This window comes from Periplaneta americana, chromosome 13 (assembly GCF_040183065.1).
Source record: "Periplaneta americana isolate PAMFEO1 chromosome 13, P.americana_PAMFEO1_priV1, whole genome shotgun sequence".
In the NCBI taxonomy this organism is placed as follows: domain Eukaryota; kingdom Metazoa; phylum Arthropoda; class Insecta; order Blattodea; family Blattidae; genus Periplaneta; species Periplaneta americana.
In genome coordinates, this window is record NC_091129.1 from 53,474,683 (window position 1) to 53,497,658 (window position 22,976).

The 22,976-nt window shown below is 37.3% G+C and overlaps 2 protein-coding genes and 1 long non-coding RNA gene across 3 annotated transcripts in view; 2 read left to right on the plus strand and 1 right to left on the minus strand.

Annotated features, from left to right (window-relative positions):
- LOC138711910 (cytochrome P450 6j1-like) overlaps positions 1–22,976 on the plus strand; it is a 37,371-nt gene that overhangs the window by 6,241 nt on the left and 8,154 nt on the right. Inside the window, exons 2-4 of the mRNA XM_069843211.1 lie at positions 17,589–17,862; positions 17,948–18,054; positions 20,500–20,721. Coding sequence (XP_069699312.1) covers positions 17,589–17,862; positions 17,948–18,054; positions 20,500–20,721 — 603 coding nt within the window. The remainder of the gene's footprint in view (positions 1–17,588; positions 17,863–17,947; positions 18,055–20,499; positions 20,722–22,976) is intronic.
- Positions 2,199–6,044, plus strand: LOC138711911 (uncharacterized). The gene is made up of 2 exons (XM_069843212.1): positions 2,199–2,459; positions 2,535–6,044. Exons 1-2 carry the CDS (start codon positions 2,211–2,213, stop codon positions 3,516–3,518), a joined length of 1,233 nt encoding a protein of 410 aa, XP_069699313.1. The 5' UTR covers positions 2,199–2,210; the 3' UTR covers positions 3,519–6,044.
- LOC138711912 (uncharacterized) lies at positions 13,701–16,440 on the minus strand. Its single transcript, XR_011335527.1, has 3 exons — positions 14,790–16,440; positions 14,486–14,548; positions 13,701–14,029 (listed from the first exon to the last, which is right to left on the minus strand). It is a non-coding gene; the product is annotated as an uncharacterized lncRNA (long non-coding RNA).

Genomic DNA, 22,976 nt, shown 5'->3' on the forward strand with positions numbered 1-22,976 from the left:
ATTTTGAATAGTGGACGTGTTTATATGCCTATTACATGATCAGGAAGCCCAACAAATTTATTTAATTATTTATTTATTTTATTTCTTTTCTTGTACGGTGGAGAGACCCTAAGGCTTGCACTGCAACCTAAGGCTTATTGTGGTTACCACTTCTATTCTGTGAATGATTGGGTAACCGAACGGCCGCGCTCTTGTACAAGTACAGCACACCGCACCATGAACTTAACTCGGGCTACTGTATGATGATGATGATGATGATGATGATATGTGAATTAATGATGGCGAAATGAGTCCGAAATCCAACGTCGAAATTTACCCATCAATTTTGCTTTATTTGGTTGAGGAAGAACCCCGGGAAAAAAACTCAACCGGGTAACTTGTCTCAACTAAGATTTGAATCCGGGCCCGCTCGTTTCACGGTCAGACATGATAACCGTTACTCCACAGCGGCGGACTCACTAATTTATTTATTGCTGGTTTACATTTCTGGGGAAAGTGTCAACGGAACGTGCCACAGGTCTCAATTCTTGAAAGAGAGTAGACGTGTAAGGAGGACAACAAATCAAGCTACAGCATTTTAAAATTTTGATATTTATTTTGTTGCTTCAAGTTATTTTCTACCGAAATGGCACATATCGGATTTTTGTTCGTGATTTATTTTCTATTTTATATTCAACATTTTGTGACTTGTCTAAATGAAATCTGCTGTAGTAGTAAGGAAATGAAGCTGACGTCAAGGGTCGGAGGGTAAGGAGGGTCGGAGGGGCGTGGCCCAAGGAGGGGTGGGGAAGGGGGCGTGACCAAAATGAGGGGTGAGGGGAAACGGGGTGTGGCCAAAAGAGGGATAGGGGAAAGGGGGCGTGGTCAAAGGAGGGATAAGGGGAGCTGGTTTGTGATTGGTGAATGGGTATTTGCAAGCGAGCGGTGTGGGAAAGCGATTGACGAATGAGCATGGAGTGGAGCTGTGAGAGGGAGGAGTTTTGGTTCCATGTGAAAGTGAAAGGTGTGTTACATAAGATCCAAGGCCAACCTCTCGACATGTGTTGAGGTCCGTTGTTTGTAATTCACCTTGAACCAAATGTGAAAGTGGAAGCGCGACGTGTTGACACATGACAAGGTGAACAACACCTCGACACGTGTTGTGTGTTCGGCGTACACCGGCTGACCTTCTGCAGCCTAACCGGTTGAAGAGAAAGTTCAGTTGCGACAGAGTTTTTTGCTCCATATCACTGGTATAAAAGCGGAAGTATTAGGGCGTGATGAGGAGTCATGGACAGTAACGCTTTGAAGAACATTCCACTAATAACAAAAGAAGAACATTGGAAATTGCCATTTGAGGTAATATATTCATATCCAACAGGTATGAGAGATGAATGGTTGAATGAGCCGCACCAAATCGTTCGGAAGTACTACATAAACAACTCTAATAAAATATATACGGAGGTGAAGAGACTAATACATGGAGAAAATCAGTTACATACTGATTACTCATTAGTGTTACCATGTGGTAATACGGAAATTCTTTTTTTAAATTCAATTTCAACACATGAGGATACCTACCACAGCAATACCTGCTTAGGTAATGGCGAGCACCTGATTGAGTGCAGCGATCCTTGCGAGTCACATTTACGCGTCTGGCGGAAACTGTGCGATCCTAGCTGCCTCACTTACAAAGAGGTGAGTACAGTGTGGTTATTTCTTTTACTAATTCTAATATGATATACATAATGGTTATATTTCTTATTTTGTTTTTGTGCAGAAACCAGAAAGTGTGGATGTGGTTGTGAAAGCGGCAAGAAAAAGATTTTGTCGGGAGAGATGTGAAGACACATGCCCCAACTATAAACCAGTAAGTGTATTTCTTTTTTATATGAAGTACAACTGTATTTGTGATGCACAATGATTATATTTGTTATTGTTTTGTTTAACAGAAACCTGAAATTGTGAAAGTGGTCGTTGATGAGAAAAAAGCCAACAGGAAAAATAGATTTTGGCGGGAGAATTGTATTGAAACATGCCCTAACCACAAAGCGGTGAGTGTATTTTTTGTTATTCTTTCATCAAATAATGTAGTATGTATGTGTGACTAACTTACATTATTATTTTCAGCAGAAAAGTAAAAGAGGAGAGAAGAGGAAACGTGAAATACTGAATGAGGCGACGGATGTGGAAGACATTATTCAACAATTGACCGCATAGAGAAGAAAAAAATGGAGAACAAAGGCGACATTTGTGACAAAACATTTCCACATAAATGGAGATTAACAGCACATGTGAAGGACAAACATAGTGCAATAGGGTACAAATGCGATATTTGTTCAAAAGACTATTCATCCAAAGACAGTTTAGCGCGACACAAAAAAGAATATCACAACATATCCAGGTTCAAGTGCAAACTATGTGGCACAGTTGTCAATCTCGAAAGACATATGGTCCAGCATGTGAAAAACCATAATATGGTAAGTATATAAATATAAACACATACTAAGTTTGTTTAATACTTATGACAATATTAATGATTAATTGTATATCAGGTTACAGATGTCAAAGGGGCTTATGAGAAAGTGAATAGAGATGAAAACGCTGCACCTGTGATGAACACCGCACGGGTTGATGTTATGCCACCATCTACCCCTGCATCCGAGATGGTTACGTCACCATTCTCGGGAGCGGTTGCTATCCCAACATCAATATCTGGGATGGTTCCACAACCGACCTCTGGAACGGATGCTGTCCCAATGGTGGCGTCAACATCCAGTCAAGTATGTTCTGGATCTGTGTTTGCGTTATCGGATAGAGCTTTCAAAAATCGTTTGAAGACTTATATTGCTCTAAATCTGACAAATCATGAGAGTGAATTGAAAGATATTTTAGAATGTGTCACGAATGAAATGCAAGGCATTTTAAAGAGACATTTAAGCGAGTATTCTGCTTTAAAATTTAACATATTTGTTGAATGTATGTTTGCCAGTGTTCACAACGAGACAATATTTCATAATTTTAAAAGTAAAAATGATGTGTTATATCAGTATTCGGATATCAGGGAATTTATCAATAAACAAAAGGAAAAGATTCTGAAAGAGTTTGAAGAATGTAGTACGAAAGGTTCGGGTTTATTTTATGTCAAATTACATAAATTAGAATTGCGAGTAAATAAATATACACCATTGATGGGCGGAAGTGCATATATAGAACTTCCTCGCAGGTACAAAAATTCAAAATCTTTAGTAAACATTGCCAACAGTGATATCTATTGTTTTAAGTATTGTATACTATCGAAATTTCTCGATAGAGACAAGGACCTTATGTTGAACTATGAGAATAGACCAGATTTAGAATGTAAATATGATTGGTGCATTGACTTCCCCGTGGGAATTAATGACATTGCAAAATTTGAAAAACACAATGATATTTCAATAAATGTGTTTGCACTTGATGAGAATGATGATGTATTTCCTCTTAGAATGTGTGAAAAGGAATTACCAGATCATAGGGATTTGTTATACATTAGTAATTAAATCACATCACATTACTGTTGCATAACAAATTTCAGCGCACTCGTACGGCCTCAGCTGACAGCTGCTGTTGGTAGTCAAATTGCTGTTTGTAAACGGTGTTTTGCATATTTTCGACATAATGAGGTTAGGTCATGTGCAGAACGATTGAAGGATCACGAGAGCGTATGTTCGCAATTTAGTGCTGTTAGATCAGTATTTCCGTATAAAGATTACCTGTCTTTTGATCATCCCGAGTTTTCACAGAAGGTGAGATTTGTTATTTATGCGGATTTTGAGTGTCTACTAGAGCCCATTGAGAATTGTCATGGGAATCCAGACTCTAGTTATACGGTGCAATATCAGAAACATACACCGTTTAGTTATTGCTATGTTCTTAAGGATAGTCAGGATACGTACACAGACATGAAATTGTACAGAGGGCGTGATGCAGCAAACCATTTCGTACAAGACATGGTGATGGAGACGAAAAAAATTGAACAAATACTATTTCAGGATATTAAAGAAATGATTCCACTAACCAGTGAAGAAAATGATGCATACTTGAAAGCAAATATATGTCACATTTGTAAAAAGGGTGATTTTATAGGCGATAATTATAAAGTTCGTGATCATGATCATTTGACGGGGATATTTCGCGGTGCTGCTCACAATGAGTGTAATTTGAGGTATCAGCATCAACACTTTATTCCAATTGTACTGCATAATTTGTCATCATATGATGGACATTTTATTGTGAAGGAATTGGGTTATGATGACAACCTCATTCAAGTTTTACCAAACACGCAGGAAAAGTACATTAGTTTTGTTAAAAATGTTCCTTGCATGCACAGAAGAAAGCGTTATATGCAAATGCGATTTCTTGATTCTTTTCGGTTTATGCCATCCAGTTTAGCACAATTAGCAGACAACTTGCCCAAAGATAAGTTTTCGGAAACGAAAAAAAAACTTCAAAAATAAATTTGATCTTGTTTGTCGTAAGGGTGTTTTTCCATATGACTATTTAACAACGTCAGATAGACTAGAGGACAACTGTTTACCACCGAAGGAGAACTTTTTCAGCAAATTAACTAATGAGCATATCACTGAAGAGGACTATAATCATGCAAAATCTGTTTGGGAGACATTCAATATTCAGACGCTGGGGGAGTATTCAGATTTATACTTAAAATCCGACACTCTCATCTTAACGGATGTGTTTGAAAATTTTCGCGAAATGTGTCTCAAAGCATACGATTTAGATTGTATGTATTACTATACAGTGCCAGGACTTGCCTATTCAGCAATGTTGAAATTAACGGGTGTTGAATTGCAATTGATTAAGGATATGACTATGCTATTACTTTTCGAACAAGGAATACGTGGTGGAATCTGTCAATGTGTGACTCGTCATGCAGTTGCGAACGATCCTAAAAGCGACAATTTCGATGATTCTAAACCCCCTTCTGCAATTTACTACGTGGATGCGAATAATTTGTATGGATTCGCCATGTCTCAAAAATTACCATACGGGGGATTTGCATGGCTAACGGATGAGGAAATACATCATTTTGATCTTCAAGCAGTAAATGATGATAGTGAAATAGGTTATGTTCTAGAGGTGGATATAGAGTATCCAAATCATCTGTTTGAAAAACATAAAGAGTTACCATTTTGTGCGGAATTTGCAAAACCGCCAGGTGGAAAGCATAAAAAATTGTTGACAACACTGCATTCCAAACAAAACTATGTGGCACACTACAAACTTTTGCAACAGGCAGTGGATCATGGCTTGCAAATTGTGAAAATACATCGTGTTATAAAATTCAAGCAATCACATTGGTTAAAACAATACATTGATTTGAATACTGAAATGCGTAGAAATGCAAACAATGATTTTGAAAAAGATTTTTTCAAGCTTATGAATAATGCGGTATTTGGAAAGACAATGGAAAATGTTCGAAAAAGAACACATTTCAGATTAGTTTCAAATGATGAGAAACTGAAAAAACTCATTTCCAAATCATACTTTCTCGACCGAGTAATTTATGCTGAAAACCTGGTGGGTATTCATTTAAGACAAACTCAAATTTTGTTTGATAAAGCATTGTATGTAGGTATGTGTATTTTAGAACTTTCAAAAGTGCACATGTACAATTTTCACCATCGCATTATGAAAGAACAGTTTGGTGACAAATTTAAGTTGTGTTACATGGACACAGACAGTTTTATATATCTTGCTCAAACAGATGATTTGTACCACGATCTGCAAAATGTACGGGATCATTTGGATACTAGTGTGTATTCACCAAATCATATTTTATATTCACTACAGAATAAAGGTGTGCTTGGGAAGTTCAAGGATGAAATTCCAAATTCACATATTGATGAGTTTGTAGGTTTGAAGGCTAAAGTGTACGCCTTGAAGTGTTCCGATTTTGAAATAAAAAAACTGAAGGGTATTAAGAAAAGTGTAATTAGGAATGAAATCACGTTTGCAGATTATGCATCATGTCGTGAATCTGGTATTCCTACTTACTCAAGAAACAATTCTATTAGATCATATTTTCATAATGTGTTTACAATGTGTGTAAATAAAGTGACTTTAAATTCTTTTGACGACAAAAGAGTAATATTACAAGATGGTGTTAGTTAATACAGTGCCACATGGATATGATGAACCTCCATGTAAAAGAAGACGTGTGCAAGAGTGTGTTTAAATAATAAGAATATTGTATTTTATATACGTTTTATTAACTCATAATAAATTTACAGTGCTTGTGCAGAAACTTGTTTTTATTTCAGTACATCACCCTCATCAATCCAACTGTTCTTTGAGTTAGGAAACCCATACCACTTCACATACACCTTCCCAGCCTTCCTCCTCAAAATTTTTTCAACTAAATAAACATCTGGAAAGTTTGTCTTTTGAAGTTCCTCGGTGTAGAACGCTCCTAAAATGGGTGCACCTTCTAGATCATGAAGTATGTAAGTCGTTGGCTGAGTCTGTTGCACTTTTTTCACTTCGAATATTTCAGTACTCCACGATGGTAGGTAGCCCTTGGTAAACAGCTTCTTGTACTTTGATATTCTCACTAAATCACCCACTCGAAACTTTTGTCTTCCTCGTCGCACTGGTTGTTGCTCGTACACTGTATGAAGGAGTTGATTGTTAGTAACATCCATGGGTCTCATCTTTGTAGTTGAATGTACGGTGGCATTGTACTTCTCAATGAGCTGTGGCAATAGCTCCAACCATCTGTAGGATCCACGCGCCGTAAACTCTCGAAACATGTGTGACTTGAGTGTCCTGATGAATCTCTCGGCGATACATGCTTTTGTTGTAGAAAACACCGAGTAGTGATTGATGTTGTAATTTTCCATTAGCAATTTAAAATGTTTATTGTAGTACTCTTTTCCCCAGTCTGTTTGCAAATTTTTCGGAGCCTTTGCCATTCCGCTTAGCAATGAGTGCATGGCAGATGTCACTTCTTTACCGGTTTTATTTTTAAGTTCTTTCGCCCAAGCATATTTGGAATACACATCTATTACTACCAGTATATATTTAAATCCTTTATTTTGCTTAGCATAGGGAATGAGTTCAATGAGATCGCTTTGAAAGAGGTCAAATAAACCTTTAGTGATGACATGACGTCTTTGAAAATTTTTCCGAGCTGGTTTATGAAGTTCTTGTGCAATCCCCTCTTTGCTCATTCTATGTATCCACCTTCACGCAATTCCTCTTCTATAGCATAGATTTCGTTATCCACACCGGTATTTCCAGCGTAGCGTGATGACACGAGAAGGTCAAGGCGTTCAACTAATTCATTCGGATCATCCCAATGCTTATATTCTATTTTATGATTTGGTAGAGAAACTTTCCAACTTCCACCACGCTTCTGAAACAATGGAACAATAATATCGTAATACTTCTTGGTATTTGCTCTCCTTAGCTTCTGTTTCGGATCATAATCAACACGATGTGCGTTAGTGGAAATTAAAATATCTTTGTATTTATATATGTCCTGATCATCATAACTACCATCCGGTGGGTTGTTGAGAAACAGTAAATTATATAAACCAGAGGTTCCCTTGTATCGTATATTGTTCACAATTACATGATCTTTGTCAAATTTAATGGGTGTGTTTCCAATCACCAATTTGTTATTACTAAACTGAACACCATATACCTTATCATATGCTTTATGTTTTGTTCGCTTTGAGAGATTGTGTATATGCATGCTAACAATGGGGTTGTGTTTCTCATCTTCCTCCTCCTCCTCCTCTTTCATATCCTTATTGATGTAATCTACCTTCTTTCCTCCATCGTCTGCATATTTCTTCGTATTCTGCATTTCATTTATTAGCATATGTAGAGGTGTGGTAATTGGCTGAAACGCTTCACCGAGTGCATGCTGAGAGCTCAATTGTCCCTGCTTCAAGGCTATGAATTTGCGTTTTACAGCTTGAGAATGTTTTATGATATTTCTTTTCAGTTTGTCTCGAGATGCTGTAGCAGCTGACATCTTGCAATGCAATGGTGAATATTCATGCTACATTCACTATTTTATACACAAGTTCTATAGTTGCATTTAACTGCTGCTTGCGACCAGACATATGAAACGATAACTTATCACGTTTGGAAACAGACGTTCCATTTTTGAATAGTTTATCATTTAATTTCACGATTATATCAGCTGGTGTTGTAGTAACAGTTACTACACCATTCATAGGAATTTCAAAGTAATTTAGTCCACTGGATAATTTATATACATTCGTATTATTATGTTTTGGAGTTGAAGCAATATGAAAAAATGTAACACCTTTGAACTTGTTTGTCATTTCATAAATTTCTTTCTTCAACTCATTTGCTTGAGTCACTTTTTCAGCAATGGCAAATAATGCACGATCTTCATCATATTTCCGTAATTTTGCATGCCATTGTGCTTCCTGGTGCTGCATACGTTCATGCACATGTTTCACCGTCTGTTCATTCGTTTCATTAATATAGTGTTTAATTCGCGTTTCAAAATTGCTACTAGTCGTGTCAACAAGTGTTGACGTGTACGTTTCCAAAGACGATTTAATTTTATCATCATTTTCGATGGCATATCGTTGAATTTCCTTAATAGCTCTATCCACGTATAGTTTATTTGCAGCGTCCTCCGGCTCATCCGGTGCTTTGACACCTTTTAGTTTTACGTCGCCAATAAGATAGTTTTTATCACTATCGCGTGGGAAATCTTCTCGAAGAATTATTTTTTCTCTTCTTCTGTAGACACTCCGTCCAAATTTGTCAATACTCATACTTTCTCAAAGTCTCGATACTAAGTAAAGAGAATAGTAATCATTTCCATATTATATAGGAATCTATTCCTTTGCGATATCTCCCCTTGTGTAATTCGCTTTCTAAATTCATGATTAAACATCGATCACCACTATTCCAACACTCGGAGCACATTTCTTGAAATCGATCAAAAGTCATGTCTGGATTGACAAAATTGTCAAATATATGCTTCAGGTTCATACTGTCCTGTTTGAAAAGAACAATTAAATTGCAGTTGTCTCGAATGAGGTGCTTGGGAATCTTTGCATAAGTCTGTCCGAGATAAAATAAATCGAGGTTTTTATGTCTTCCCATACTAAACAATTTCGATATTGTCTTTTGTGAATCAGTCATTATGTCGTCAAAGACAAACACGGAGTTTGCTTTTATGTCTTCAAATGGTACAATATCCTCGCTGGCATTATATCTAAAAAGTCCTATTTCTGGCACTTTTTCCAATACTTTGGTTAAATATTCGTATTTTGGCTGGAATAGGGATTTTGAATAGATGTAGATATTTTCGAATTTTAATCCAGAGCTATGAAGAATCCAATTTAAGAACAAGTTTGTTTTCCCAGCATTGCTTGGACCACATATGATACATCGCACGTGATTGGGAAATAGTGCACTGTGTCGTACGTAATTTGTATCGTTTCCACTTTCTCCTATAACTTCAATTGGTAACGTTTGTGTTTGCTTCACAACTTGCATGTTGTTTGATTGTTGCCAAACACTGCAGTGATAGATACAGGTGTAATTACAACTGTTAAATACTTTAACATGAATACAATTTTCGACATATGTGCAACAAGATATCATTTTCAACATATCGATGCTTTAAAACAACAAGGTATTATTTTCAACCATTTGTCGCTTTAAAACAACAATATGTTATTTTCAACCATTTGTTGCTTTAAAACAACAAGGTATTATTTTCAACCATTTGTTGCTTTAAAACAACAATATGTTATTTTCAACCATTTGTTGCTTTAAAACAACAAGGTATTATTTTCAACCATTTGTTGCTTTAAAACAACAAGATACCATTTTCGATCGTTTGTTGCTTTAAAACAACAAGATACCATTTTCGACCATTTGTTGCTTTAAAACAACAAGATTTGTTGCTTTAAAGCAACAAGGTACCATATAATGTTACAAACATATGATTTTCGTATCAGTTGCAATTATGAACGCTAAGAAACTGGATGTGCGACTAACGTGTTCCCCGATTATATACGATAGCAGAGAATCCCGATATGATTGCATGAATCATTGGGTTCAATATATCCCATTTAGAGGGAGAAAGAGATGTATGCAAAAAGGGTGTAACAGCATTGTTCGAACACAATGTTCAAAGTGTTTTGTTGGATTGTGTATAAAGTGCTTTTACAAATATCATAACATTGTAGAATAATACATTATATGTATATAAGGAACAACTTTTTATAAATTATTTTATAGTATGCTTGTCCACGGTGGGGAACGTACCGTAAGAGGACGCGGTATTTTAAATACAGTTATCAACAAGCTACCAGTGGAATTGCATCTACCAGGCTATCAGTTTTGCGGACCTGGCACGAAATTGCATAAGAGAATTTTTCAAGGTCAACTGGGCGTCAATGCTTTAGACGAGGCGTGCCGAGAACACGATATTGCATATGCACAAAGCAGTGATCTTTCATCAAGACACGCAGCTGATAAAGTGTTACAAGACAAAGCCCGAGCACGTGTAACTGCATCTGACGCCAAACCGAGTGAGAGGGCTGCTGCTTTTTTTGTCTCCAAAGTGATGGGTGCTAAACGTTTCTTTGGTGCTGGAAAGCGAGACATGACACTCTCCAAGTTGAAAGCGGCAATGAAAAGAAAACACAATACACATAAGAAGAAGAAGAAACCTCGAGTCATAAAGGGGCCCAAAAGAGGTGGAATTCTCCCTCTGCTCCCAATATCCGCAGGTCTCAGCGCATTAGGAGCTCTCTCCGGTGGTGCTGCACAAATAGCGAAAGCTGTAAATTCTGCCAAAAGTGATAAAAAGCAACTTTCAGAATCTATGAGGCATAATAAAACTATGGAGGCTATTGCGATGGGGAAAAAAACTGGTGGTGGGCTACCTCTCCCTTTAATATTGGCTGGTTTACAAACACTTGCAACAGTTATTTCACCAAAGAAAGCATCGGCAGGAAAGGGTTTGTATGTGAGACAATACAAGAGCGGTAAGGGAATGCGGTTAAAAAAAAAGCCCTAAGTGATGCTGATATTCTTAATTATGCACGATTTCTTGGGATACAAAATTTTCGCGGTGTATTTATGAGAAATGCTTTGCCAAGGTAACCATGGTATAAAGAAAAATTAGTACTTAACTTAGATTCTAATGAGGGACCCGGAACGCATTGGGTCGCGCTTAATAAAATTAATAACAATGAAGCATTCTACTTTGATTCGTTTGGAGACCTCCCCCCACCTGTAGAGATAATTAATTACTTACGGGGTGTAACAATTAAATATAATACTAACCGTTATCAAGAGTTTAATACGGAATTATGTGGACAGTTAGCTCTTCAATTTTTGCTATAAATGCAAACGTAACAATTTGTATGCTGTCACAATGTCTTTCACGGTGACAGGTAACACATCAGAGATATCTTGTAACTATCATCCACCAATCACATTGGATGAAGATTCAGAGTATGAAATTGGCCTCGTGAATTTTTCAACATATAACACCATACCCAATGTTAACGATGGGAATAACAAATTTACATATATTACAAAGTCAACGAAGGAAAGTAAAACAATTACATTACCCACGGGAACGTATGAAATCGATGATATCAATAAATATATATCTCATGCAATGATGATCAAAGACAATCACACACGACCGATCGCCTTTGAATTAGTAGCAAATAATAACACATTACACACACAAATTTATTGTCAACATGAAATTGATTTCACCGCTCCCGATTCAATAGGTAAAATACTGGGATTTAAATCGAAAAAACTTGAAGCTGTCCATAAACACATATCCGATTACCCAGCTAACATATTTCCTGTCACTCTTATAAGAATAGAATGTAATTTAACTGGGAGCTCATTTTTAAACAGTCAATCAACACATGCAATTCATTCTTTAATTGTAAATGTTGACCCAGGTTTTCACTTGTCTGACAAGCCATTCGACATTCGATATTTCAAAATAAATACTAAATATATTGATAATATTACTATTAGAATACTGGATCAAGACGGAAGATTGATTGATTTTAGGGGTGAGACTATTACTCTAGAATTACATCTTCGAAAAAGATGGGATTACAATTCCCTCAAAACTTCTATATCAGGACTAACACATCAACTGAACACGTTAGTTCAACTTCTGAAACCAAGAGATTGACATCTCGCTCTGTACACTTACTCACAAAATACGGATATAAAGTAAAGCGACGATGGATCCCTTAAATGTTACTAAATCGCCAATATTTGAGGAGAGAATAGTGAAAAAAGAAACGCATTCCTTTCTCCCACAGAATCCTTCAGTCATCAATGAAAATGACTCAATCAATATTCGTATTAAAAGTGAAAATTTATACATGCTTCCTTGTGAGAGTTGTATTGTTATTGAAGGTAGCATTACAAAACCTGAGGGTACGCCAACTAGTGCGAAATTGGTTAACAATGCTATGGCATTTTTGTTCGAAAGTATACGATTGGAACTTAATGGGCAGCTTATTGACAGCATTAAAAACGCAGGCATTACGTCAACGATGAAGAATTTGATTTCTCTGAATACATTTGAATCTAACATGCTTGGAAACAGCGGTTGGATCCATCCCACTAAGGATGTTGATATTGTCACCAATACTAAATTCAACGTTTGCGTCCCTCTGAAAACTCTTCTCGGATTTGCTGAAGATTTTAAAGATATCATAATAAATGCACAATTGGAACTCATACTTGTACGAGCAAAAGACTCTATTAATGCTCGAATGGGTGAGAATTGCAAGGTGACGTTAACAAGAATTCATTGGAACATGCCTCTAATTACAGTCTCTGATTCTGAAAGACTTCGACTTTTAGAGATACTGAGAAGTGATAGACCGCTTAGCATTCCATTTCGCTCATGGCAGTTGTTTGAATATCCATCACTACCTGCAACTAAACAGATTATGTGGAATATTACAACTACTACCAAACTTCGGAAACCAAGATATGTTATAATTGGATTTCAAACAAACAGAAACGGGATTGACAAGGATAACAGTGTCTTTGATCATTGTAATATTACTGACGTGAGAGTATATTTGAATGATGAATTCTACCCATACAATAAACTAAATCTGGATATTGAGAATGGTAAAGTGGCTCTATTATATGAATTATACAGCAAATTTCAAAATTCATATTACAACAAACCAAACAATCCACTGCTATCGAGAAAAGATTTCATCGAAAAAGCGCCATATTGTCTTATTCTACACGATTGCCTCGTAAACTATACACCCCTCACAAACCTGGTGCAAACAGTGGTGTAACAAAAAAATGTAAGTATGTGTTACTTTTCTCCGTAATATTATACAATTTACATTAGCTCTCATTCTACACTGTTCTTATTTTGTTTCAGGATGTCCATTATGATAATTGATGTACAAGGTTTCCACGAAGCCGGGACGAATAATGTTTCTGTAAAGGAACTCACCATCTCGCCGGGAATGTGCAGCTGTTCAAACCACCTCCTCACGTCATACCATCAAACTCGTCGAATTGGTTGACAGCATATCATCATGGACTATTGTGGAATAGTGGTTATGTTAATTACAATGCTTAGTGATTATGTTAATTATAGTGCTTTTAAGAGATATCACATATGACTGATTGTGAGTGTGTTTGTGGAAAAGAAACAATTCATTTGGTACTGTTTTCTGGAACTGTATTTGTTGCATTGTAATCAATATATAACCATTATTTGCTTTTATTACTCTTTTCTTTTACCCCGATCCTAAGTCCCCCAAGATGGAAATAAGGACAGGTTTCTTGCTCAGTGATAAGGAATGTGATTTCACTTTCGAAATAATAACTCATTATATTCAATGTTTTTTTTTAATTCAATCGTAATTACGTTACATTCACCACAGGAGCATGCCTGTTCGCTCCCCTCTTCCCCAATCCTTCTGTCCATCTCCATGTGCGGCGTCTCAGGCCAGAGAATCTGTGAAAACAGCAAGTCATTACATAAAATAAATTAGTTGACATCTGTGAACGTAATTAATGAAACCAGGTAAAATTTTGATTAACAAAAATCAGATAGGAGTGGTTTATCGTATTGGTAATTGAGGCGGTGATGACATGTAAATTTCCAATCTGACAGTTGTCTCTATGGTCGATCACGGAATTTGAACCCATGACCTACTCAATGCGAGTCTCAAACTCTGTCGATTCTGCATCATTGTTTATGTAAATAAAATAAATTAAAATGAAATTAGGTACATAAATATTAGTTTAAGAAACATTGGGAAACGAGTAGTATGGGTAAATTATGAGCACAGGAACGTCATGTAATTACAACAATTAAATGAAAATAAGCCCACAATAAAGTAACATTTGTTAGAGCATGAGCAACCGCTCAAAAACGTTTAAGTATGATTAACATATCCAATGAACTTACATGATTATGGCGAGGCATCTCTACTGGTGTGTTGTTTGGAGGTGCCTCTGCCCCGGCTGCCATCTGTGAAAATAATTAATACATAAAGTAATATTTGTTGAAGCGTGATTAACAAACAACAATTAAATGAAAATACTATCTAGTTAAAATTTGATACATGGATTTATATCATTTACCGGAGTATTTCTATCGATAAAATAAAAACTTTTGGAGGTGTCGGGTATCGATCCCGGAACCTTATTGTTAGAGCATGAGCAACCGCTTTAACATATTTAAGTATGATTAACATATCCAATGAACTTACATGATTATGGCGAGGCATCTCTACTGGTGTGTTGTTTGGAGGTGCCTCTGCTCCGGCTGCCATCTGTGAAAATAATTAATACATAAAGTAATATTTGTTGAAGCGTGATTAACACACAACAATTAAATGAAAATACTATCTAGTTAAAATTTGATACATGGATTTATATCATTTATCGGAGTATTTCTATCGATAAAATAAAAACTTTTGGAGGTGTCGATTATCGATCCCGGAACCTTACACTTTCTGAGCGAATGCTCTACCAATTGAGCTACGTCGGAGTATTTCTATCGATAAAATAAAATCTTTTGGAGGTGTCGGGTATCGATCCCGGAACCTTACACTTTCTAAGCGAACCCTCTACCAATTGAGCTACGCCTCCCAGTTATTAAATGAGCGCATGTTAACTGGTAGCCGTCTTTATGGTTGGTGATGGAATTTGAACCCGTGACCTCCTCAATGGAAGTCTCAAACTCTCTCGGTTCTGCATCACTGTTTATGTAAATAAAATAAGTGTACTTTGATAGGAATCATGCGTTAGATTTATGCATCACATTATTAATAACGCTATCATGAACAATGAAATAATAACAGTAAAGTAACATTTGTTAGAGCATGAGCAAACGCTGATTAACACGCAAACACGGAAATGAGGTCTACAATCTAGTTAGAAAAACATGAATGAATTTACATCGTTTGTCAGAGTAATTCTTATGTAAATACAACAATTAAATGAAAATAAGCCCACAATCTAGTTAAATGATTACAAAAAACATAAATTTGATGCATTGATTAATGTAATTAATGATGTACACTTTGATAAAAATCATGCATTAGATTTATACATCACATTATTAATGATGCTATCATGATAATCACAACACAAAAACATATAAATAAACATACACGAGATAATGAAACGAAAATAAGTATTAATTAAACTATTCAATGAACTTATATTGGTTCTGTGTATGGTAAGCAGATACATGTATACAAGTACGTTAATGAAGCAATAAATATGAGACTTCGATGATTAAAATATGTAGTGTACTTACATTCGCCTCCAACTGGTGTAATCGATAGATATAGCACGTTGCTGCACAGTCATAAATTTGCAGTCCTAGTTCCAGCGCTCCTGGATTTATACATCGTATTGTGTGAATCGTACCGTTACATATTTCATTGTGATACAACCTGCAATGAACTTTAAAATCCATTCTTGCACTGTATTCCTATGAAATGTACAGCATCCTATTTATACGAGTTTCCTCCACGTGTTTCGGGGCTCATTCAAGGTTAATTCCCAACTCTCACCCAGACAGGTATTGTTTTTTTTTTCTCCTAAAATAATTCATCTTGTACCTCTGACAGCGAAGGGGCTCCTGTCCTTTCTAACCCCCTTAAGCAACATATTACCTAAACTACATTAGTACGCGTGTCCAAATACTTTCGCTTTTTTCTCACCTCTCTCGCACGCACGCAGATGCAGGAGTTCACGCATTGCCTGACTTTCACCTAACTTAAATTTCCACACGTGTCTGTTCCATGTCAGGGTTAACCATTATGTTGTAAGTAATTAGATTCGTTCGTAGTTCCGAGACATGTAGCATTATCTCAACACATCATCCATATATCATCATATCAACTCAACATTTACAACTTACTACCTAACTTAAAATAGTACATATTTCTAACACACTTGGTGATACTAACATATTTGTATAATCGTATTCATTTCTACTCACCTCTCCGCTATTCACTTCTTTTGAAGTCCACTTTATGGATCGTTTTACTCCCTCCGCCAATCGGCACCAACCCTCGGTACACCAACAATATCTTTGAATCAGACGTTATTTCATTGAGAACCGCTTCAGATAGGTTCGTAAACCGTTTGGGGAGGAAAACAGATTAGTCTTCTAAATCTGCCACAATCACCGGACCGTTTATAGTGTTTAATTTTCTTAGCTTTTTCAAAATATACTCTTTGTTGGGAGTTAACGTCCCAATATTGCTTATTCTTGTGTACTCCCCAACACTAATGCGTGATAATGTAGCTAATGGATCCATGATACAACTATATACAACCCGAATTCTTCCGCTTTTATACCAGTGACATGGAGCAAAAAACTCTTTTGCAACTGAACTTTCTCTTCAACCGGCTGGGCTGCGGAAGGTCAGCCGGTGTACGCCGAACACACGACACGTGTCGAGGTGTTGTTCACCTTGTCACTTGCCATGCCGAGGTCAACACGTCGCGCTTCCACTTTCACATTTGGTTCAAGGTGAATTACAAACAACGGACTTCAACACATGTCGAGAGGTTTGCCTTGGATCTTATGTAACACACCTTTCACTTTCACATGGAACCAAAACTCCTCCCTCTCACAGCTCCACTCCATGCTCATTCGTCAATCGCTTTCCCACACCGCTCGCTTGCAAATACCCATTCACCAATCACAAATCAGCTCCCCTTATCCCTCCTTTGACCACGCCCCCTTTCCCCTATCCCTCTTTTGGCCACACCCCGTTTCCCATCACCCCTCATTTTGGTCACGCCCCCTTCCCCACCCCTCCTTGGGCCACGCCCCTCCGACCCTCCATACCCTCCGACCCTTGACGTCAGCTTCATTTCCTTACTACTTTCTGTGATGTCTGTTTGTTAACAGTGTGATGGATTATTCAAATTGTATTTATCTTCCAAAGACGTTTAATAATTTTTTATAGTTCTCGGTTATATTTTCTTACTATATTCTGCTCTTATTTGAAAACAGGTTCTGATTGTAGTTTCGAAATATTCAGGTTCGCCTGTGATGGTACGAGAGATGATGGCACGCTACACCACAGACGCCATCTCTACCTGCGCGCTGGGCATCGAGAGCAACTCGCTGAAGAACCCTAACGCCGAGATGCGGCATTACATGCGTCGGGTCTTCGACTTCACGGCTTGGAAAGGCGTCGTTGGACTACTCATGTTCTTCTCACCCGCTCTGCTCAACTTTTTCCGTTTCAAATTCCTTGACGTTGAGACAGCCAATTTCTTTAGAAACACCATGTGGAACACTGTGGAGTATAGGTGTGTTATAGTACGTTTGCTTCGAAATGGCCTGCCTGCAAATAGTCACTGGCGCATGAATAACTGTTATTTATTATTTCCCTAGAAAAAAGCACGGAGTCGTGAGGAAAGATCTCTTGGACAGCCTGATGGAACTGAGAAAGAAGAACATGGAGGAAGAGAAGAATGGAAAGGGAGGCAACAATTACTTAAGTGAGTTCTTTGAAGATTTTCTATTTGTATTAGGCTAAATATTACAAGGTTAATACGAAATAAATATACATATTTCGTTTAAGTTTGGATTAGTCATTACCAAGATTGCATTTCTACACAAAGTACGATGACGTTTTTCATCAAGCATCAATATTACACTGAATAAATCATCACGAAGACAATTCTTTGATATTCTTCGAGTAGGCTATGTCAAGTCTATTGTATTATTTTCCGTCACTGTTATTCCAATACTGTTGTTATTAGGCCTATTATCTAATTACTGTATTATTGATGTTTGTATAAAATTTATACAGCCTATGTCCTGACATTTTGCTCTACTGGACTGTACACAAGAACGAGTTCATGCTTATTTCAAGTAACTGTAGTTTTTGTTAGTGTGTTACTTTACGACGCTGTATGAACGTCTTAGGTTATTTAACGTATGAATGAAATGAAGTTGATAATGCCGGTGAAATGTCTCAGGGGTCCAGCACCGATAGTTACAGTACGATTATTTAGTCCTGACAGTCGCCGGAGATGTGCGCCTGGGTCAGGTGAGTCCATTTAGTTACGCGAAAGGGTGTTTGGGTTATTCACTCGCTTGCCTTCGGAGCGATGGGATGTCATGCGTGCGGTAGAGCGGTATCTTTCTAGTAGAATTAAGCTGTACTGCATTCCTTTACCGACCACTCGCCTTTATCTCTACTCCGGAACTCTCCGCACTATTCCTATTACTTCCTCTCTTTCGCGTCGCTGAGCTATCAGGACTAAATAATCTGTCTGTACCCAGCATTTGCTCATATTCAGTTGAAGGAAAAGCCCGGAATAAAACTCAACCAGGTAACTTGCCCCGACCGGGATTCGAACCCGGGTTATCTGGTTTCGCGGTCAGACGCGCTAACCGTTACTCCACGAATGACTGTAGTCTGAATCATACCATTTAAATGAAAATTCGAGGTGAACAATTCCTTTAAATATAACTACTGGAAACACCGAAAACAAGTCTGAAAATATATGCTCTATGCACTTGTACCAGCGTTAATATTTCGCATGAAAACGTATTTCGAAATCAACCGAAGGACTAATGTTCAAGTTGTGCTAATCTTTCTGCACTGAAGAGATATAGGTTTGCGAATATGGCAAACCGTACACTTATTCCACTTGTTATACTGGCTATCATATATGATTTTTGCAGAATTTGCAGAGATTCGGTTACTATTTTTCCCAACTTTTGTCAAGATTTCATATATTTACGCATTCCAGATCCGAATATTATGGATTTTGCCACTACGCAATAGATTTAAGCTAATACAGTTTATACAACTATAGGTCCACCGCTGTGGACTAACGGTTAGCATGTTTGACCGTGAAGCCAGTGGAGCCGGGCTCAGATCTTGGTTGGAGCAAATAACCTGGTTGAGGGTTTTTATTTTTGGGATTCTCCCTCGACACATTAAGAACAAATGCTGGGTAACTTTCGACGCTGGATCCTGGACTCTTTCGCTGGCATTATTACGTTCATCTCATTCAGTATCCATAGAAGTTGACAAAGCGTCGCAAAATAACCAATAAAAAACTTACAACTATAAGCATAGAAAAGTCGCGTGTCATCATTATAAAGCATACAGTTATCCCTGCTTATTCATACAATACACTATTTTTATAATTTGTTATTTTAACGACGCTGACTTGGTTATTTAGTGTCCGTGGAATAGGTGATAGCGAGATGGTATTTGGCGAGATGAAGCAGAGGATTCGCCATAGATTACCTGACATTCGCCTTACAGTTGGGGAAACCTCGGAAAAAACTGAACTAGATAAATAGAACAAGCGGAGAATCGAACCGACGCTCGAGCGTAACTCTGGATCAGGAGTCAAACTAATTAGTAATTAATGCTTCTTTGCTGTACAACCTGAGAATTAATTTTTGAGATAGATAGATAGATAGATAGATAGATAGATAGATAGATAGATAGATAGATAGATAGATAGATAGATAGATAGATAGATAGATAGATAGATAGATAGATAGATAGATAGATAGATAGATAGATAGATAGATAGATAGATAGATAGATAGATAGAGAGATAGATAGATAGATAGATAGATAGATAGATAGATAGATAGATAGATAGATAGATAGATAGATAGATAGATAGATAGATAGATAGATAGATAGATAGATAGATAGATAGATAGATAGATAGATAGATAGATAGATAGATAGATAGATAGATAGATAGATAGATAGATAGATAGATAGATAGATAGATAGATAGATAGATAGATAGATAGATAGATAGATAGATAGATAGATAGATAGATAGATAGATAGATAGATAGATAGATAGATAGATAGATAGATAGATAGATAGATAGATAGATGTAACATTAGAAAGATACCGATATGTTTACACACTAATTCATTCGTCACGCTTTTTCAGAGCTGGAAGACGATATATTTGTAGCGCAGGCCTTCCAAATATTTATCGGAGGTTTCGAGACGTCCAGCTCCACAACGACCTTTGCTCTGCATCAGTTGGCTTTCCATCCGGAGATTCAGGAACGTTTGAGGGAGGAGATTATGGGCAACCTTGCAAAGTACAACCAGGAAGTGACGTACGATGGCATCAATGAAATGACATATCTAGACATGGTGGTCTCGGGTAAGTCTCAATAGGCCTTTGTTACTTATATTTAAGTATAAATAAATACTGAGATGTGTGTGCAAAGCAGAGTCGTGCAGACTGGCCCCCCGCTCAGCACTGTTAGTCCTAATGCATAAGCAGCCCAGCCCACCCAAGACCAACACTGCTTGATGCGGCCGCTTCCTAGCCCATCACGCTGGGTTTCGCAGCCCAACTTAGCCCACCGCACTACTCAGTGCGGTGATGTCATCCCACCAGTTGATTGCATTCTACTGTTTTCCTGCTTGCGCGCATTAGTTGGCGTTTGGCATGAGCATATAGGACACAGCACAAAATTAAAATATTTTCCACTGCTGTCGAACACAGATTTAAAAACTGTCCCTATGGTACTTTTTAAAATTTTCATCCGACTCTGTATTTTTAAACTTTCTAGCAGCGATTTTCTCCTTCACTACTTTTTCTCTAGAGAGATTGTATTTTAGAAAGTATGCTTTCACGGCCGGTGTCTGGGATGAAGTTTTTCCGGGCTGCTATTACACTATCAAAGTTTTTTGCAAAGATATTTTTATAAAATATATATTAGGCTATACAATATATGACAGTGTAATGGGTTTTCTTTTGTAAAAGTTCCTTTGATAAAAGATCTTTTATTAAATGTAAGTGCAGCTTGTTATCTTTGATAAAAGATTTCTATACCTTGAAACAAATATGGCGGAATGCAAATATAACTAGACTGTTGCTACCACAAAAATTCTGATATCGGAGTATGAAGGAAATGAAATGTTAATAAATAATTTTTATAATATAATATTAATATTATTTGGGCGAATCCAGAAATGCATATAGAGTGTTAGTTGGGAGGCCGGAGGGAAAAAGATCTTTGGGGAGGCCGAGACGTAGATGGGATGATAATATTAAAATGGATTTGAGGAAGGTGGTATATGATGATAGAGACTGGATTAATCTTGCACAGGATAGGGACCGTTGGCGGGGTTATGTAGGGCGGCAATAAACCTGCGGGTTCGTTAAAAGCCATTCGTAAGTAAATAATAATATTTTATAATAATTTGTATAACTTTTCAAGTCCTCTCATTGTAGCTCTTTCAATAAGTTCTAATGTATACCTCTCTTATCACGTCTTGCAATGCATGGTTTAACCCCTGACCACATATTTTTTGTATTGTGATCAGGAGTTTAATCCAAAGGCGTTTCTTTCTCAGTAACATGCAACTTTTTTTCCTCGCTGTTATTTATACTCGCTTTAACATCTTTGGTCATATCGCGAGTTAATCTTTGGTTGAAATCCGAAGGCCTGTGTACTATGAATATGAATATGATTTCGGTGATGAATGAGGCCGGTGATTTTCAGGGATGTTGTGGCCCGAATTTCTTGGCATTTGCCTTACGGTTGAGGAAAAACCATGAAAAACCTCAACCAGGAAATTCAACCCGACCGGAAATCGAACCCAGGCCCTCTGCGTAAGAGACCAGCATGCTGACCCCTACACCACAGAGGTGGTCAACATGCATATTGTAATAGCCTACATAATTGAACTAATTGCAGCTAAGCAAGCATAATACTGTTCTTTATTCATGATGTTATAAACTTAACGCGTAAATAATAGTATAAACAAATCATAAACTTAACACGTAAATATTAGTATCAACTAATCCACGGAATGCATGTTTTAAAAGATTTTATGTAGTGTAATATACTCCAAATCCTATCTTTCATCAAAGATCTTTGATGAAATATTTTATCATAATATTCTTTATCAAAACACTCTGATAGTGTAATAGCAGCCTCACAGAGATTGTATTTCTTAGCGATGCACCATTATTTGGACACATCTTGAAAAACAGAAACCAAAAACGAAAACGTTTGAAACAGTATCTGATCGTTGATCGAACCGCACACACAAGCACAAACCCGCGCCAACTCAATTCATAAGTAACTGATAGAAGCGGAAGCTTGGGCTCGATGCTTTGATACAAACAAGTCCACCGCACTAAACCGCTCCACAAGCAGTCCCCCGCGACCTGTGCGGTGGTGTAGGGTGACGTAACGGGCTAGTTCCATGCGACACTGCTTAGCCGATTGCCGTCAGCGGTGCATCAGCCCATGGGCTTGGGCCGATCTGCACGACTCTGTCTAAAAAAACAACAACAGCAATAACAACAACAAAAACAACAACTCCCTTTCATCTGCAGTCATATCACTTCTACCCTGAGTAGGCCTATAATTTTAATATATAAAATGAGAAACGTCTCCT

What these genes read in the sequence shown, in the direction of transcription:
- LOC138711911 (XM_069843212.1), top strand. Translation starts at nt 2,211, where the DNA reads ATGGAGAACAAAGGCGACATTTGTGACAAAACATTTCCACATAAATGG. An exon ending in ATGTGAAAAACCATAATATG is followed by an intron (nt 2,460 to 2,534) that starts GTAAGTATATAA and finishes ATTGTATATCAG; the next exon opens with GTTACAGATGTCAAAGGGGC.